Source organism: Haemaphysalis longicornis, unplaced genomic scaffold, assembly GCF_048455015.1.
Source record: "Haemaphysalis longicornis isolate Haplotype H1 unplaced genomic scaffold, Haemaphysalis longicornis Haplotype H1 scaffold_4, whole genome shotgun sequence".
Taxonomy (NCBI): domain Eukaryota; kingdom Metazoa; phylum Arthropoda; class Arachnida; order Ixodida; family Ixodidae; genus Haemaphysalis; species Haemaphysalis longicornis.
In genome coordinates, this window is record NW_027526361.1 from 130141236 (window position 1) to 130161246 (window position 20011).

Consider the following 20011-nt stretch of genomic DNA (forward strand, 5'->3'; position numbering starts at 1 on the left):
AAGCGCAGCTGATCTTTGAGGCCGGAGCTGGCCAATGCTTTCTCCCAAATCTATTTGGAAAGATAGACGTTGGGCGAATCTAGGGCAGATTTGTCGCAGCCGCCTACTATGTGTAAGAGGTTCCCTGGCTCTCCACAGAAGTGGCGAAGGAGAGAATAGTGTCCCGTAAAAGATGTGAAGTCTGCAGGTGCGTGGGAAGGTGTTAACCCGCAGGGCGCGGAATAGTCTTTCCTGGTTCATCTTTATGATTTGTGGGCGGAGTAATACGTTCTACGGAAGAGTAGGGCACGGTTTTATCAGCGCTGGCCAAGCGGGTCAAATCTCGAGCCACGAGGTTGGCGATCTTGTTTGCCGGGAATGCCAATATGAGTTGGTGCTCATACAATCCTGGCTGCTCGGTGGTGGTCTCTGATTGATCCCTCGAAGTGTTGAAACATGCAATCGACCGTTGGCAAAGTTGCGCCACGCCTGCTAAGAGTCTGTTATGAGAGTTTTGGCGCCGCTTTCGCTAAGCGCACGTGCTATCACCGCCTCCTCAGTCTGGAGGGGTCTGTTTTCGGGAGTTGAGATGGTACACCTGTGGAAGGGTGCAGAACGGTAGCACAAAGAAAGAGAAGGTATTGATGAATGCTATCGGGTCGCTTTTGGCATCAAACCAGTTTATCGTTCCAGTTTTGTTTTCAGTTTAGTTGCTTCCTACAGTCGTACCTCATATATATACACATTTTGAAAATCATTTGATTATTATAAGATATGCATTAGCAACTGGTCATTAAGTTCATAGCGAGATGTCAATTTTACGCGAGAAACAAAATAACAGCGCAATACGTGCATAACAAAAGGCCTTTTATAGCATTAAGGTGGCCGTCACATACCTTTCCGGCTATTTTGTGCGTAACTAAACATTCCGATCGGGAGAGAAGAAGAACGCTGTAAAGTTTCCAAATGCCAAGGACCCCAAAGATATCATGATTGGTCTGACCATCTAATCCACTTTAACTCACCCGCTAATTCTTCTAATCCAAATTAATCAGCACACCAGTCCAACTAATTCACATTAGCTCATTAACTAATCTCACTAACGCACCCCAGTTTACCCGCTAATCAGCATTAATCGGCTTTAATCCATGCGCCCCTTAATTTGAAGGTTGAGCATGTTCAAGATAACTTGAAAATGCTATCGCATCTACTTTAAAAGTGTAAATGAGAAAGCCCCAAACATTTTTTTTTCAATTCTCATGTTCTCTTAGAGCAGCAACCAAAGGACACAACGGCACTGTAAAGAAAGAGTGAGGGGGACGTAGAGAACTGCGAGTGTTTGTCTCAGTGTTGTGTGTATACAACTGCCCACTAGAACTAGAATTAGTGGGAGATATGGATTTATTGTTGATGGCGTCCCTGAATACCTTTACAAGCGGACATGGATGCATTCGAACTAACAGCACATTGAAAACTTCACACGATTTTAAACACCATGCAGATAGAAACCATGATCTACGATATGTTGCCTCGGAATATGCGTTCTAACTTAGTTATTCTAAATGTAACAGATAATTGGGGATATGGGCAGTACCTTATGCAAACTGATAGTATATACGGACAACTTTACAATAAATTGAGGGTAATAATAATAAGAGAACCTTACGCGCCTTGGGAACTGTAGACTATGCAAAGTATTTCGTGGTGCCGTCTGGCTAATGGTCAAAATATCTTCAGACGCAAGGTAGGGTACCGAAATGGAAAACTAGAAATCAGTTTTCAGGCCCGGAACCGGTTCGGAACGGTTCCTTTGATTTGTTCCGGTTCGGTTTCAGTTCCAAAATGGCGGAAGAAATACGGTTCCGGTTCCGGTTCGACACCCTCTCTGGTATAACGTACTCTTTAGTACTGAAGGTTGCTTCCCCGCAAGAACACCTAGTGTGCAGGGGTGCACCCTTTACAGGCCGCTTGCTTCGTTGTACTGGCGTCACTTCCTTGACGATTATGACGTCAGTCAAATCTTTGTGTACCCGGGAATAAAACACTTTCGTGTTAAAACTAGCTTAAAGGTCTTCTACTGGCTAACACCACTAGGGGGCTTCGCGCAGGGTGGAGTACGCGAAGAAGGCCAAGCACATCCTGCGGGACATCAATTTCAAGGCGTACGAAGGCGAGATCCTGGCCGTGCTTGGCCCCAGCGGCTCCGGGAAGTCGACACTGTTTAACATCATATGCGGCAACGCCGTCGCCACCGGAGGCCAGGTGACAAACTACGGCGCGGATATTTCGTGCCGAGTCGACCAGCTTGGCACGTTAGGGAGAGATCTGTCCCGTTACGTTACCAGGTAGCCCACCAGCGAAACTGCTCGGCCGCAGAGGTGGCTAGACCGGATGTGCGCATGCGCAGGGTCATCAACTGTGTACCGATCGGTAGCATTCCGTAGCATACCTGAACAGTATAGAAATGGAATGTCGGTCCACTAACAGCTGCTCCCCTCGTCCCTGAGCGATCACCTTGAGTGTGAAGGTTAGATGTAATTCGGTGCTGATATGTTGACGCCGCCGCCAACTTGGAAGCTGTGAATTGCCGTAAGCTTTCCTGAAAATTTGTGTCGTCGAGAGTACAGAACCGGCACTTGCTGCGTGTCGCAAGGCATCAGTTACAAACGATGATAGGCTACACACTGCGCATACAGCAATATAAAATATTTATAGCCACGGTTGACTAATAAAAAATGTGTTCAATTATTTGACGAGGCTCAAAACCAGGCTGTTGCAATCACAACCAGAGACTCTACCTCAATACAAGAAAGTTCCAATGGAAAGTTGTTTAGAAGTTGGTCAAAAGAATACACAGTGTGTTAAAAGCCAACCAGTAGACGTCGCTAGGTGGTTTAAGTTCTGTACCGTTTAATTTAAGAAGTAAAATGTTGCTTGCGGGCGCACTACCGTTACAGGTTCTCTCCGCCGTACCTCTTACGTTGGGAGTACGTACTCTCGGACCCGTATGCCCCAAGAAGAGTGCTAAGCTATCGTAATTCACCTTTTATTCGCTGAAGGCATGCGGTGTGATACGCAGTACAGTATATAGATGCAGATGGCGTGCTGTACGGATCAGTGGTGGATTGACGCTTTTCTTGGTCACGATGCCAAGAAGAGATATTTTGTCGTAGTCTACGCTCGTCGCTGATTGGACTTGCATGATCATTGCCAGCACTGGAATCGCCGGGACATAGGTTAATCACATGCAGCAAACTAGCTCAGTTTTTTTTATTAGATAATTTCTTTATTGATTGGGCCCTCCGGCACTTTTTAGCGCATTTGTTTTAGAAACCTCGTGGTCCAGACCGTAGAACCACGTACTAGTAGTAAGAATAAGTAGTAGTAATGACCATACTGATAGACATAATAACTTGAACTTCCATAATGTGCCCTTAGGCAGCTAATAGGTATTTGTAATATTGCCGGAAGAGCAACGACAAAAAATTGAAAGCCAACGTTTCAAAGAAAAAATGTGTACTTTCTGTACAATAAACCTAAAAGAAGCTCATGATGCAACACAAAAACATAATTTCAATAATTTCCGTACTCGGATAAGCGAGAACGTTTTTTTGTTTAGCATTTTTTTTTTCCGCTAGGGAATCTGAGGCTAGAGGGACAACTGACGTGGTGAAAACTACGCCTTTATGCCAGAACAATTATTTTTAGCACCGACAGCAGAACAAAACTGAGAACGAATCATCTTTTAATTTCCCGGCAACACTTCACATCAACTCTTTTACTTTTTATACTACGTGCAAAGCACTCCGAAAGCTATAGTTACCGCCAGCCCGTACCCCACTCGTATTTGCTCGTCGCAACAGATAAGTGTATGCTTCCAACGTGTGCTGTACCAACACCGCCTGTATGAACATTGCCTAACGCGAGAGTGAAAAATGACCCAACAGCCACTCTTCGACTGCTCTCTCCTACCCTTTCCCGCTCCGTAGCCTTCCTGCGTGCTTTCATGTCCGCCAGCCAGCGCCGCTTCTCGGAAACTATGCAAAATAGTTGAGTTTGTCTAGCGTTCCCCAGGCGGCGCTCCTACGCCTTATTGTTTTCTGCCGTGCCTGTTTATGTTGGTCTGTCGCTGATAAAACCGCCTTTGCCACGGCGGAAGCAAAACCACTTGTGTTGTTGCAGGCTGACGCCGACTTTGCGCGCTTACCTACTTGGATCACGGGCCCCGAAATTTTCCGCATTTCGGCCTCGTTTTGTCCACGATGTTCGCACTCCGCTTCGGTACGCAGTTTCAAATTGACGACTGCACTCTAGAAGCGCCCGGACGGCGTGGCTGGGCCCTGAACTGCTTATCCTTGTTTTCTATAATCTCCTGAAATTTGCAAGCACTCAATATTTTTTTTTTTTTGAAATTCGGGGTAGAAGTAAGCGCTTGCACATAAAAAATGTGCACGCATCTGTTCCTTCATTAAATGCTCCAGGGAGAAAAATATCAGAAAAATATTGCTTTTATTCGATCCGAAAATAGCGTTTTTCTGTTTGCTATTTGTCTACCCGATGATTAATATGTTCTTACACTATTTCAGTTCATCCTCCGATCGTCATCTTTCGAAAAATGCAGAAGGTATGACGCGAGTGCACATTGACCGAGATCCGCAGTGCGCGCCAGAACTAGCGCCCCATCACGGCTAAGATGTGAGCGAAACGGCTCTTTAAACCCAACAAGCAAGCTGACAGGCACACGTCGTAGAAGTGCGAGCAGTGACGTAAGGCAGGACGTGCACCGGCGCGCGCCACATAGCGGATGAGTGCCTGAGCTAAGCATCCCTACCGTTCCCATTGGAGAGCGGCCGACACGTTAGGCAATGGTTATACAGGCGGCGTTGGTTGTACATACGTGAACAAATGAAATTCGAACACGCAAAAACGTACAAAACGCAAAATTAAAAAAATACTCTTCGTTAAATTTCAATATTGGTGCGCTATTGGTATATTTGGAAAACCCCATTTCTTAACTTTGTTTTTGTAAATAAGCCACACGTCACTTTGACTTCAATTAAAAAAAATCGCGCTGTTTGTGCGTTGCGGTTCATTTTTGTGTTCGCGTTCCATTTGTCCGTGACTATACTTACAATTTGAGCACTTCTATTCCACAAAATTAAAGCCGTTCCGCCAAACGTGAAAGCTGGCGGAAGCGCAAATAAAGTGATTAGCCATAATGGCCTGTAGCGCCGTTATCCACTCACTGCTACCACCCAAACCTATTCAAGTTTCCCGCCTCCGCAGTGCTCACTCCCCCCTGCCTGAAACAGCGCCAGCGGGAGTTTTGTTCTCTTCGCGCTTGCTTTTCCTCCGGCACGTGCTTCGTTGCACTGCCACTTTTTTTCGCTTACTATGGCAAAAGCCAACCCAACGAGCATTGCGAACTAAATGAACGCCGGTGCTGCCGGTTAGTTACATATATTTTGCGTCAAATGTACCTGCAGTTTTTTTTTTCGCTAAACAATAGGGAGATGTATGACAAGCGCCAGCATTTTACAAGTTACGAATGGTTATGACTATTTAAACCGCTTGGTTTTCGAAGCCTCTGCGGGACGCCCAATGGCGGAACGCCGGGCTCTACTTGGGTTCGTTATCTCGCGGCACCGCCTGATTCCGGCAGTCGTGTTACATCAACCGTTACAGCTAGGTACGACGACCAGGCGAGCCCCGAAAGTTCTCTGCCCTTAGAATGCACATTCTCAGCACGGGCACTGCGTCCTCCCGCCGCGCGCAGGTCATCGTGAACGGCTTCGACGTGGCCCTGCAGACTCGACGGTCGCGCGAGCAGCTCGGCGTGGTTCATCAGCGGGACGTGCTTTTCCACGACCTCACTGTGACCGAGCACCTTTCTTTCTTCGGTGCCCTGGGCGGCCTGGCCGGAACGGCGCTCGAGAACCGCATCGCCGAGCTCCTAGACATGTTCTACCTCGTCGAAGTGGCCGACCTGCGCGCCGGGAAGCTGCAGACCGCCCAGAAGCGACGCCTCGCTCTCGCCATGGCCGTCGTCTGCGGGCCGAAGGTGTGCTCGCTCGAGAACGGCTGGAGTCTGACGCATTCAAAGGGACCCTGCAACCATAGAGTTGCATACTAATATACACTAGCGGGAAATCTGGCGCCAGTCTAGGGGAGCCCTCGCTTCGGCGAGCGTTCCATCATGTACCGAGCAGGCATGTTCAACTTTTCTTTGGCATGGCTCATGAACAGGCTGAAAAGTTAGCTCTGGCGGCAAAAAACCGACACTATTACTTCAGAAGGTTCATCAAAATTGCTTTGTTATTATAACATTGAACGTCCCGAAAGATTAATATGTCAGTGATTATGTAGAAGCTTCATGCACGATGAACAAGAAAGAATGTTACCCTTTTTGGTTCATTTTGGCTTCGAGACAGAAAAAAAAGCCATATGGCTAGCTAAGCCAAGTAGGCGAGGAACGTTGCTAGCAGCAATGGCGCCACCCACGGCGGCCCGCGACTCCAGCGATAGATTTCCCTTTAGTAGATATTAGTATGCAACTCATTGCCTGCAGCACTTCCGATAAGCGCTTGCACTCTTTCCTTCGCATCTGGAAGCACTGCGAAAGCTGTAGTTATCGCCAGCACGGAGCGGCCCTGCGTGATTTGCTCGTCGCAGCAGATACGCATTCCGTTTCTGCTTTGACTTTGTGGCTTTATTTTTGAAGTGGCTATCGAATGCGTTCGTTACTGCAACTGCAAGTAAGTCTTACAAGAGCAGCTGCACCCATGTAAGGACGTAATTCAGGCGGTCGAAGAACACTAAGACCTGGAAAGACAGAAAAATTTTTTGAACAGGTTTCCAAGTTATCTGATGGGCATAGAGCAGTAATTTCGGTCTGAGGTACTTTGCGACCCCAAAATCTAAATACTGGTTGTGTCAGTTCACTACGTTCTGCAAGCATTTAAGAATTTAAAAAGGTTGAAACAGTACAGCAGGGTCCCTTAAACCAAGCGACTCACGCAGCACACGACACTGTGCGTTACGTTCCCAAGTCTTCCTTACAAGTTACAACGGTGATATACTATGTAAACACGCGCACCTTTGGTGTCATCCGCCCCGGTAGCTGGGTGGCTAAGGCGTTGTGTTGCTGAGCCCAAGAACGCGGATTCGTTTCCCCACCGCGGCGGCCGCTTTTCACACGGAGGCGAAAAGCAAACATTCGAGCAACTTGCACTAATGGTGCAAAGCTGGAGGAAGAGCAAAGCTGACGGCCCCTCTCCCTTCGTCGGAGACCCGGCCGTTGCCTCTCACATTAATTCTGAACTTCCTGCTGGATGTTCTCCATTAGCTGGCAGGCCCGGATCGTTTCGTCCGCGGGCGTTCACATCTGTCCCAAAGTGGACCGCTTTAGCACGCGCTAGAGCCAGCGGACAATTCCAAGGCCAACGCCCGCTCTACGAAACCAAGGAAAGGCTGTGCCGGCGGAATGCTCTGATAGCTCAATCGGTTGGACGCCGGTTTTGTAACGCCAGGGACCCAGGTTCTGTTCCGACCACGGGGAGCGTTTTTTTAAACACGATAGTCTTTCTTGGGCTCCTTAAACCCAGAAATTTTGGTCTGTCTGTCTGTCTGTCCGTCTTTCTGTCTGTCTGTGACTCGATTCAGCCACCCGGCCAAAGTAAAACAATGCCTGCGCAATAGTCTTATATAGTCACAGCTAAATATACCCGTCTAAGTCCGGTGTAATGCTCATACTTGTCAACATTGTTGAAGAAGAACAAGACACTACGCAAATATAAGACAACAAATGAGTACAGAAGTGATATTTGCAGTGTTCCTTTATAAAAAATCATACATGCTTGACTTTAGCGAAATTAAATACTTCATCAGCTGCAGAAAAAAAATTCACCCCGCCGTCGCCTGTTGTCGCCCGCGCCTCTATAGCTTCTGGCGCCATTTTAAGAAATCAACCGGCAACAGTTACGAAAGGTTCCACTAGATAGGTTCCACGTTCTGCTTGCAACGCGCGTGGAGTAGGTAAACGCGGTTCTATAAACGTTGAAGTAGGGCGCCTCGATTCACGCGCGTCTTCGCCGTACGGCAGCGTTGGCATCGAGACACCCGGTTTTGAGCAGAGAACGCGGGAAATTTAAAATGATTTAAGGAAACCTTTGGCGTCATTACCTCGGGAGGAGCGCGACGCAAGAGGAACAACATGAGAGGTGAGCGATAAAGCGAAGGGAGGCATTTACTTGGCAAAAGTCGATAAAGGCTATCGCCTTTTGACGACATTTGCAACGAAAGGAGCAGATACGCGGCCAATTTTTTTTTCTTTCGAATTGGCTGCATATGTTATTGTTGGTTAGGTTCCCGGTTTGACAGCGTTAAAGGGACCCTGCAACACTTTCGATAAGCGCTTTCACTCTTTCCTTCGCTTCTGGAACCACTGCGAAAGCTATAGTTATCGCCAGCACGGAGCGGCACTGCGTGATTTGCTCGTCGCACCAGATACGCCTTCCGTTTCTGCTCTGTTTTTGTGGCTTTTTTTTTTTTGAAGTTGCTGTCGAAAAGCGTTCATTGCTGCAACTGAAGTAAAACCGGCCAACAGCCGCTACATGGCCTCAGTGACGTAATTCAGGCCGTCGAAGAACGTCAACACCGGGAAAGACAGAAAAACGTTTTGAGCGAGTTAACAGCTTACCTGATGGGAACAGAGCAGTAATTTTTGTCCGAGGCAATTTCCGACCCCTAATCCAAGTACTGGGTGTGCTGGGTTACTAAGTTCTGCAAGCATTTAAGATTAAGAAAAAAAGCTAAAAAAAGTGTTGCAGGGTCTCTTTAGGCTCCCGGATTCGATTCTTGGAACCTCCATATGCACATTTTGTTTTTATTGCGCACTCCCAACACCTGCTCGCGGGCTCCTTGCCGCCTCACCACTTTACCTCACAATTCGAGGTTGTTTGTTGCGACGGACGGACAATTCTCGGCTTGCACAGTTGCGCAGTTAATCCTGTAATGCTCAAACAAGGAAAACAATAGATAAAATGTTTAATGCTTTAATACATCATAATTTGAGAATAAAACAATAAGAAACACGAGGAATTCTTTTTCTCCGGGGTTTTTAAAATTACACAATGTGTCATAAGATACCATGGGCATTAGGGCACGTTAGCCTTGAAGATTGAAAAAAATAATTGCTGACGCATAAAAAGATGGATCTTCAGCTCTTCCTGACTAAAACTTGTTTACAAAGTCTGGTGAAATTTTGCAGCGTTGCATCCTCTCAGATGGTACGGGTAGCAGACCGACTCCGTATTTTCCTACCGGCACCCGCTAAATTTTATTTTTCACACATGGGTACCAGCATATGTTACATAGGAACGGCCTCTAGCGCCAATGACGTTTATCTCTGAGGAGGTCGCGCTTAATAAGGTCCCTGAAATTACTGGACCTTAGCGCTTAACAGAACGGTGCGCCCCCTTGCTGTGTTCGCTTGCGCGTGCGCGAACGGCCGCGGGGCGTAAGCTATGTAATGTAACTTGACATGTATTACACACCAATTTATGACAAAATACGTAACAGCCGGTGCGGTGGTCCACCTCTCTACTTTCAACTGTTTGCAAAAGGCTGTACGTGATATCAACAGTACAAAATAGATCTGCCGCGTGTCACAAAAAACGGCTCTAATGCACTTCAGCACTACCCACGGTATCAAATATGATACATCCTAAAGATATTTTTAATGGCCACTGTATCATACATAATGCAGTCAATTTCGATCAATGAAAGCCTTCCTTCTAAGTGGCTGGCTCGTAAAAATCAGTCGCGTGCCTTTCATACATATATACATGTAACACGTAGAACAATGCCGAAATTGTTACATGCACCGAATTACTTTGCGATTTAGTTCTGCACCCATAAATTTGGATGTAGACGCGACGTACGGGCTTACGATGGAGAAAGCCGTCTTGCGACCAGTATGTGGACCACATGCGGGCGGTTATAGGACTACAGTTATTTGGAAAACGCCCAGGCGGTATCAGAAATGATGCAGTGGGTAATTCTTGGTGGTCGAAAGGCCCATGAGCGAGTGGGAAAAAAAAAACGTAAAGATTGCGTATCTTATATTCCTTATCTCGCTGGCTTCATTCATGACATACATTCAGCTCTGGACGGTGGATCCCGGGTTGATGCTATTTTCCTCGACTTTTGTAAAGCTTTTGACCGTGTCCCTCATCACCGGCTTCTAAACTTCTAGGATTAACATTCACCCTAACATTTTGGCATGGGTAAAACATTTCCGTTCTTCTCGAACACAGTTCACATCCGCTAGCAATTGTAACTCTTCCTTCTAACCGGTAACTTCCGGAGTCCCAGAAGGTAGCGTACTAGGTCCACTACTGTTTCTAATCTGCATTAATGACTTGCGATCCTGTGTCTCATCCCGAATTATAAGTTTTGCGGATGATTGTGTGATCTATCGAATAATTTCATCTGACAATGACCGGAAAGCTTCGCAAACTGATCTAAACGCTATTAATGCATGGTGCTTATCCTGGATAATGACCCTAAATTACTCTAAAACGAAGTATATGTCTTGTTCTAAACACGTACCCTGGAATCTTACCTCCCACGTGTTGATACTACTGTTGATCTCGTCTCCACTTATAAATATCTTGGAATTTATTTGCTGCCTGACCTGTCATGGCACTACCACATAAAACGTACCCTGGCGGCTGCTCACCGCTCCTCCAGATTTCTCAAGCGTAACCTTAAAGGGACACTGAAGTGATATGTAAACATTGCTGGATTACTAGCGCAAATTGTAGTCCGGAGTCCCCAGGCCATGTTTAGACCACTCTAGGCGCGTTTACGCGATTTCATTTAGTAGAAAAACTAATTCGAAAACGCTGTCCTCCTCTCTTTACGCTCGCCCATTTTCTGTGGCGTTTTCGTGTGACGTCAGGAGGGGATGAGCTGGCAATTGGCTGCGCCACGGCTGCGCTACTGCACGGCTCCCCGGCCGACAGAGTCAGTCGGCCCAGCGTTTCGTCCGCCGGCCGCCGGCGGGTCGTCGCAATCAAGGAGGTTAAAAAAAAATTGCTTGGTCGCAATTCGTTCGCTTAGTTGAAACGAAGCCAGGACACGTTTGTGAATGGAAGAATGTGCCTTTCTTTACTTGGTTTGTTTGTACACTGTATCTAGCTCCAAGTCAAGGTCGCTTCACACAAGCGCTGCACATGCGACGCTTCGCTGACTGGTACGCCAGTAGGAAAATATAAGGCCTCTTGAAGGCGGGAGAAGAGTCAGCGAAGTCAATATAGGTACTAAGCAAATAAAATCAACTGATATTTTTACCGTACAGCGTAAAACTAGGGCGCGGGAAGCACTTTTTTGCGCTGGGCGAACAAGCACAGCGGTCAGCAGCACGACTACGCATCTGCGAACGCTTTTCCGTCTACGAAATGCAATTGCTAGACGTGAGCTACTGTGGAAACTCGGGCGACGCTTACTGCACGATCGCAGTACAACAAATAGTCACCTAAGCGGCTTGAAATGCCAAAACTAAATAAAAGTGTAAACCGGTTGTACAATATATACCCTATATTAGCAAGGCATTCCCGCCCCGCTCCGTGGCCTAGCAGTCTGGGGCGCTAGAAATTCACCCCAAATGTTTTGCGAGTCACGAGTTCGAATCCCCGCGGGTACGTGCTTTTTTTTTTGTAAGTTAACTTTTTTGTTTTCCGCCGATGTTTTCTATATTGAGTTCACCTTTTTTGGGGCCGCAACGTTCATGGCTACACGAACTAGTGCACAAAACGCGCGCAGGCTGGCACTGGCGCGCTAGCGAGTTCTCGTTGGCGTGCTGTTGCCATAAGCACCGACTGCTTGCAGGCAGTGGGCACAGGCCAGAATGAACAGACCCTTGGCCTGGTGCGAACACGCTTTTTACGATACAGGCATGAGGGAGGCAAGCTCCAAATATGGGGGAAAAGCGCATGACATTTGGGCGTCTGCGGGTACGCGGAGGGCGTTCATGCACTGCGTAGGTCTCGGCTAGTGAATGCTACGACTACAAGCCGTCCTGGGAGGCTTATCTTGTGCATTTTACAGCCGACAACATGGCAGAAACGCGGTACGATGATTACTGAGATATTGAGAATGCCCATCCAACAAAGCCATTGGTTATGTTTTACAGAACCGAAACCGAAACCGAAACTTGTGTGATTGCTAACCTTGGGCATCGTCCAATCACGGCGCCCCTCCTCTCAACGTCACAGCCTTAGTTGGTGCGGCCGCCGCAAACCGCGCATGGTAGTTTTTCTTCTTTCGCGCTTTGTAAAATAATTACCGATTTGTCAACCGGATAAACGATGAAAAATGTGCTAATTTGAGCCAGTCTACGCAGTGCAAGCAAAAACGGGAGCTTGACAAATTCACTTCAGTGTCCCTTTAAACAGGCTCCTCCTAACATACGCAAACTTGGCTTTACTACACTATTACGTCAAAAATTAGGATATGCATCAGCCATTTGGGATCCCGAACATGCTTTGATCATAAACTACATTGAATAGCTGCGAAATCATGCCGCTCGCTTGATATTTGCGGATTATTCACGTCATTCTAGTGTCACAGCACTAAAACGCCGAGCAGAACGACCCGAACTATTCCATGGGCGCAAACTTTCACGTCTATGTATCACCACGCGTCACTTCACGGCGATTTTTTCGAGCCACCTGACATTAGTTTTCCACGCCGTCATCACCCCTACAAAGTTAAACGGGTAAACTGTAAGTCATCTACTTTTGCACGGTCACTCATTCCACGTACCACAATGGATTGAAATAATCTACCATCGCACATTGCTTCAGAAAAAGGCGCCACGAAATTTCAAGAACTAATTCAAAATACTGACACCATATAACTTTTTCCTCTTTTAACTGTTTTTTTTTCTCTTTTCCGGAACGTGCAGCGAAAATATGTACAATTTCTTAGCTTGATTCAGCTTGTTTGTGGTGTGATGAGTGAGTGTATATTTTTTACGTGTTTTTGTGTGTATGCTTCATTCGTTTCCTTTGAATTAAGTGTATTGATTATTTTTGCTTGCATTTTCGTTCGTTGTTCACTGTGTACTTGTCTGCATTCGAACGATTTGGTGCCCTCCTTGCTCTATTTTTGTTGTCATTACCAATTTCTTTTTATAATACATACTTCAACCTCAGTCTGTATTCGATTAGAAATTTTATCCCTTTTGTTTTTTTTTCTTCGTTTTTGATGTTCATTGTTTTTATTCTGATTGTAGGGTTTAACGCGCCGACGCAACGCAGGCGATGAGGCGCGCCGTAGTGGAGGGCTCCGGATTAATTTTGACCACCTGGGCATCTTTAACGTGCGCCGAAATCTCGTACACACGGGCGTTTTTGCTTTTCGCCTCCATCAGAAAAGCGGCCGCCACGGCCGGGAATCGAACCCGCGAGTTCATTGTTTTTACTTTTGCTCATGTAACCCCCTCCCCCCATGTAATACCCTTTCACGGGGGCCTTTAGGGGTATAAAGAGTAAATAGATAGATAGATGTAACTTTATTAGGGAAAGGGCTGGCTGAGGGGCCTATAAGAATGGTAGGGCGGAAAGGTAAGTAAATAAATAAATATGATATATGAAGCATTACAGAGTAAGAACGCCAGTGTGTCGAGATTTCGGCGCACTTTAAGGGTCCCTTGTAGGAGGACGGAATTATTCCAGATCATCGTCCCCCTATTGCGCGCCTGACAGCTCAGGTGCAGCTTTGGCGCATTAAACACCCAAAATTTGATTTTTTGAAATGCTTTATGTCAAACAAAGAGCAAATGCGCCAGTTGTCATGCGAACAAAGTCTTAATTTTAAAAAAATCTCTAAGATTCATTGAGTTACAGAGGGCGGGATACTTAGAGGAATAGTGCTGAAGGAAAGTTCTCAATTAGTGTGACTATTGCGCATCCTTTAGCGCAGTGAGGACGAATTCTGCAAAGCACAAATGTCTGAAAGCCGATTGACTCCGCAAATAGATTTATTGTTTTGAAAGATAGCTGCGACGGTTCGGGGAAAAAAAAAAGCAACATTGAGAAATTATTAGTTTCTGAAATTTCGAACCCCGCACGCAAGTTTTCACTACCTCAACTATAAACAACATCCAGCATCATCATCACGAGGGCTGATGTGCGTGTCTGTCTGTCACTTGAAGGCGCGCTGAATGGCAGTGCCTACACATTAGCTCTCGCGCAGGTTCTGATACTGGACGAGCCCATGCACAGCATGGACTCCACTTCACGGGCGAAGATGTGGGAGGTGCTGACAAAGATGAAGCCCACCACCTGCATCATCCTGACCACGAACGATGTGACCGAAGTGGAGGCTTACGCCGACCGCATCAGCATACTCGGCTGTGGTGGCGCCCACAAGTGTCACGGCCACATCAACTTCATTCAGAGCCGTTACGGCGCTGGCTACAACGTGCGCATCACGAAGGCGCCCAAGTTTGAGACCAGGCGCACCCTGATGGCGCTTAAGGTACTACGCAATAGCCAACAAATAGGAAACGAGTTCATAACATGTTGCGGAGCACGTGATAAGATCATGCACTACCTTTGGCGCACAGCCTGTCCAGGAATGTGCACTTGCTTGTACCTTGATGATGCAACGCGCACTACAACTGAAGGCACGCGATTTCTACCAGCGTTTGGGCGTTAGGAAGGAGGTAACGGTTCTGCTTGCAGTCAGTAGTACATCAAGTATGATAAAGCAGCAGGTGGAAGTACTCATATTCGAACCCAGTACTCACATTTTGGACAGCTCAAATGAACCATACGCAAGAAGCCCAGACAGATGTCCTTGTAGAGATACGTTCTGTGCTTTTGCGTAGATCTAGCTTCAACCCGAAATTAAGGAACTCTGCCACTATCTTTTACAGTTGGCAGCACAGATACCAACGACGATTCTTATCTTTTCAGGCGGGGGATAACCAAAGATCGCCAAGGGGCTTGCTCCTTCGACTGCACTGGTTCACTAGCCAAGAAAGCTCGTAGGCCTGCGCCACGTTATTAAAAGAAGTAGGGAGTGGCAGCAAAGGGTATACGCGCTCCTAAATGGGGATATTATGGATTTGCCAAAGGCGATTCTGTCGATTTAAGATTGCCCTTTAAAAGCCTGGTTGGAAAGCAATCGTGACTGGATGTGGACTATATACGTCGTATTTCCCTTCCAGATTGGCGTACCTGTAACATCGTGCATGTAAAGAGGAACCTGACTGTCGGGCTTTAGTTTGTTTGGTTTCAAGGGGTTCCAGAACGCCCTTCTCTTGTACTGAGGAGCACATACTAGTGCAGTGTTCTACTAGTACGAGTTTGAGTAAATCAGTCTGTGAAGAATCTGGGGCAGTGGGTTTAGTACGAACGTAGTCGTCATAAATTTACTGTGATGTCTTCTCGATCAGAACGAAAAGAAATCAGCACGCCGGTGCCGATTTCAAGAATTCCGTCATAACTAAAAATGTCGGTATTGAAGACCGACAACAAACCTTTAGTATAATCTTCGTTGGATACTACGGGCGTCACAAGCATTGAGCATAATCTCGATTGGATCTTGTGGCGTGACAATTGCGTGGCGGAAGAACACGTCGTAACACCGCGAAAGTAACAGAGCCGACATTGACTGCAGCGCTGTCAGGCGTTGTAGGCGTCATGCCTTTGGTTTTTAAATTTGAAGCAGATAAAGGTACCAGGATGGCATCACCACCCCTCAATTTTCACGCCCTTCAATAGTGTTTCGTGGCGTCATAAAAAACATGAACCCTGATTCAGGAAATGCACGTTGTAGGTATTTCACGTGGGTGAAACTCATGATGGTGCATGATAACCGGCGCAGGTGCACTGTCACGGACGTTGTTTTTAAATCGAAATAATTTACACTATAGCCTCCCCTTATTTGTTTCGCTCTTCTTTCAATGCATGAGTAAGCGCTTTGACATGAGCTGTATTGTCCCGTTTATCGAACAGCCATAAGTGACGTTTTTTTTTTCAAAATGATCAAGATCCACCTAACGCAAATTTGAAAAAGAAGCGGAAGTTTGTAACCTGATCTAAATGAAATGCCGTCAAATATGATATATTTTACATGCAAGCTAGTGGCAGTATATTGCCACAAGTGATTGAAAATTGTGCCGTGAATTTGAGCAATATTGGCGTGAGAAGTTTCGATCTGGCTCATATTGACTTAAAACACTGTAGTTGGTGCGGAATTCTTAAGAAAACTATTTAAATTGACTTTCAAGCATGGTGCGATTGACTTTAGTGGAAAAGGCATTCAAAATACAATAGGGGGTAGTTCGATCGCAGTTCGATACGAAGTACGATCTGCGTACACGTTTTCAAGGTGTTATCTCAACTATTCTCTTGCCACCTCTTTTTTGGGGGAAGAGTTTCCGAGTTTTTTTGGCACTGCAGTTTTATCCCATTTATTTTCGGTTTCTCTATCTGGCTCGTTTCGAAAAAAGCGTCGTATGTTCTCGCTACAGGCTAGCCAGTCCTCTTTCCCTAGCCTGAATCAACAGCCCTGAGTATCACAATACTTGCCCACTCTGCCTAATGTTATGCTTGCTACACGAGTGACCCCAAAGGTCAGCTAAACTACTTGCTGAACCCTCTCGCTCTCATGTTCAAATAACGTGCAAAAATTGTGTTCTGGTAACCCACGTTCGTAGCTGAACAAATCGTTGAAACTCGTTAACACGGCTTACATGTTCTCGTTAGCATACATGTTCAATGTGTGTAGATATGTTAGTTCCATTTCGCCCTGCGTGGTTGTCCTTCTGGTCCCCGTGCTCCTGTTAACAGTTTGGCCCTTTCCACTCCAGCGTTTAAACTAGCTTGGAAGGCTATGGGGGTCTGGCTATTATCACATAGCTCAGCTACAAACCAGCGCGGGAAACGAGACTACAGAAAGGGCACACAGACAGGGCGCTGACTAACAACTGAGTTTATTGTCACTGAACGGGCAATAAATACGAAAAGAAAGAGACATGTGAAGAAAGAAATAACTAAAGAATACAAAGTACAATCAGTCCTAAAAAGTACAGTAATGTTCATTACAAACACATTCGTAGCAACTAGCACGCCTTGCACCCGTATCTCCAGTATCACCAAGAAAGTGAAGTTCTTTCCCCGTGAGAGCAATGGAGGGAGCGCTGATGCAATCCTGTTTCCGGGTGTGCATTTTCCAGGCTTCTCTAATCTCTCGTCGCATCCGGTTCCGGTATCGCGCCAGCAGGCAGCTTTTCTCAAACAGAGGCGAGCAGCCTGGGCATTTGGCAACGTGTACAGCGAGTGTGCTTCATGTGGCGTTTCGTATGTCGCACGCGTGCTCCCGAAGACGATCGTTGACTTCTGCTGTCCTGTTTCCCGCGCTGTTTTGTAACTCAATTACGTACCAATCCGTGTTATCATATACTTCGTGAGAGTTCGTTGTTGACGCAAAAGATTAGCGCGATTCGTTCATTCTCGAGTGGCAAAATGCACTGTTCTCCGGCCTGCGCAGGCAGTAGTTCCGGAGTGTCGGGTTCTTCAGGACCACCGCAATTCAGTCATCCTGTCACTGGGGCCCCGCAGTGAAAGCGCAACTTCGTCGGCCGCTATCGCGCTCCTGGAGAGAGACCAGAAGGAAATGTGCATAGAATCGATCAAGGTACGCACGCCTGGACAGTGCCGATGTTTTGCTCATCGGCGATTTCGTGCCAACAAGACTTTCAAGACGATGGTTTTGTTTGGGCAACCTAAACACGGGAATTTTGCTTCTTTGCCTTGCTTTCCTGCGCGCCTCCCTGTCCATTCCTGTATCCAGTCGCCTGGCCAAAAGGTGAAACAATAATTGAACAAGATGTATGCACCCGCAAAACATTTCCGAACTTTTAAATCTCGTACCTTACGCCATACTTGCCAGTATTGCTCGGGCAACAAAAAGGAAAAAAAAAACGTCAGTCTGGTTTGAGGCAAAACATAAATACGTAACTGATACTAGTAGTTCTGTTTAATTGAAAAATTGGCTGGCGATTACGATACTCCCTAATGCGATATTAGGGCGCAGCAGCAGTGCGCTGAGGCAGCACTCACTCCTGAGTTCTCTCGACGGCAGTGGTGATGAGCCTCCGCACCGGCGGCGCAAAGTACGTCTCATGAAGGGACCGCGACCCGCGTCTTAGGAAGCTGACGCACACCATCACGCGAAGGCCCTTTCACGTTTTCGCCAGCGTCGCGCAGACGAGCGTCTCGTGCGGGCACAGTATACTGCCCCCCCCCTCCCCTCCCCGACCGCACACTTTCGGAGAGCGCTCGCGCCGCCACGGCAAACCGTCCTCCCCTCCCAATTTCGCTACACTCTGCTCATTTGCTTTCTTTCACTATTACGTCTTGCCATCGTTCACTCGGTTACGACGACGGCTCGGCTCAGCCCAGAGACGGCCGCCAAGGGGCTGCGCTCTGAAATTGAAATCTGCTTAGTTTTTGGAATAGCTAATAGGGGACACGTTCAAAACAGTATTTTAACAAAAATGCAATAAAGAGCTGGTACTCGTTCCCGAGGCGACACCCCAAGCACAACCGTTGCATAGGGTCCCAAGAGATGGCGCGCACAGACCTTAGTTTGCGTGAGCATACCTCTATCGCGTTTATGATGAAAAGGACGGGACGGGAAGGGAAGAGCGTGGTAGGTGGTTGGGGAAGAGAGGAGATGCAGTTACGTGATCCTGGCGTCAATAGCCTGTCTTGCAGCGGTGGAGAAACCAGATGCAAGGCCAAGAACAGGGACACGTTCTCTACAAAGACGAAGGCTTCGCAACAAATAGGCTACGAAATATAAGGTCGCGTAGGTACCTATACAGTGGCGTGTACGGTTCCCAGTAACATCAGAAACAAAATTGTCTTGGTCAATGCGCGTTTACAGGCAGCTGGGAAAATCTGGAAACGTGTGGACCAAAATGAATGTGCACTTTAAGATGCGTATTATGCATTACAGGGGTTCACCCATTTAACACAGGCATCAAAGCCAGCGGTCAAGAACGAAGTAACCGAAGAAGCATTGGTTCGGTACTTCGTGGTGTTGGGGCAATTTTAATTGGAGAGGGGCAGAGAAAAGGAAATGGAGGAAATTACGCGCTCCGAACGGAACGTGGGCTCACCAGCTAGGAATGACGCGCCTGATGTTGCATCGATTGAGCTTCAGGAGTGGCGGTATTAATATCCAATTTCTGGATGATTTCTACATGTGCGTGTGTATGCGTTGCAGGGGCGGTAGCTATCGCTTCTTCAACAGGTCCGGGGTAAAAGGGGCGTTATGAAACTTTCCGGGACACCTAAGTCTGCTTGCGTGCTTTGAAGTTGCAATCCTAGCGTACTATTGTGCCGGGTATACATTATATACCCGTCCACACGTCGAAACGAGCAGCCGTGGTACTTTACGTCTTTAATGTATCTTAACCCATCTTAATCCATCTGAAGTCCCATTTATTCACCTTAATTCATACTAATACTACACCTTAATTTACCTACACCTTGTACTAATCCACATTGATCCCACGCTACGAATCATTACCATCAATTCTAATCCGACTTTATCAATAAATGATCAATCAGTATTTCAGCTTATTCCTCCATGCATTCTAGTCTACCTTAATCCGCCTTAACATATGCCAGCACACCTTATCCCACTTTATACACATGACTAATTTTAACTACCAGTCACTAATCAATCATTAGCCAACTTTGGTAATCTTTAAACATCTCCTACACACGGCTGGCATGCTTTTATTCGCTTTTGGCCTTCTTATGTATTTTGTAGCGTTCCTGTCGACTTGGGGGGGAGTACTCAATGTCCCCTTCAATCAGGTTTAAGCCTTAAGCCTTAACAACAAACAAAAGTTTGAAGGGTGAGCATGAGCCTTGTTTATAGTGCTCCCAGGCATTGATTCTGGAGGAAAGCCTAAAACGTTTGTTTGTACACCAGGTAA

At 46.7% G+C, this 20011-nt stretch overlaps 1 protein-coding gene across 1 annotated transcript in view; it reads left to right on the plus strand.

The window, feature by feature from the left end:
- LOC144180000 (phospholipid-transporting ATPase ABCA3-like) overlaps positions 1-19299 on the plus strand; it is a 48409-nt gene extending 29110 nt beyond the window's left edge. Inside the window, exons 7-11 of the mRNA XM_077708412.1 lie at positions 2088-2241; positions 5756-6040; positions 14242-14526; positions 17548-17694; positions 19291-19299. Of these exons, the coding sequence (XP_077564538.1) occupies positions 2088-2241; positions 5756-6040; positions 14242-14526; positions 17548-17694; positions 19291-19299 (880 nt within the window). The remainder of the gene's footprint in view (positions 1-2087; positions 2242-5755; positions 6041-14241; positions 14527-17547; positions 17695-19290) is intronic.
- The last annotated feature ends 712 nt before the right edge of the window (positions 19300-20011 follow it).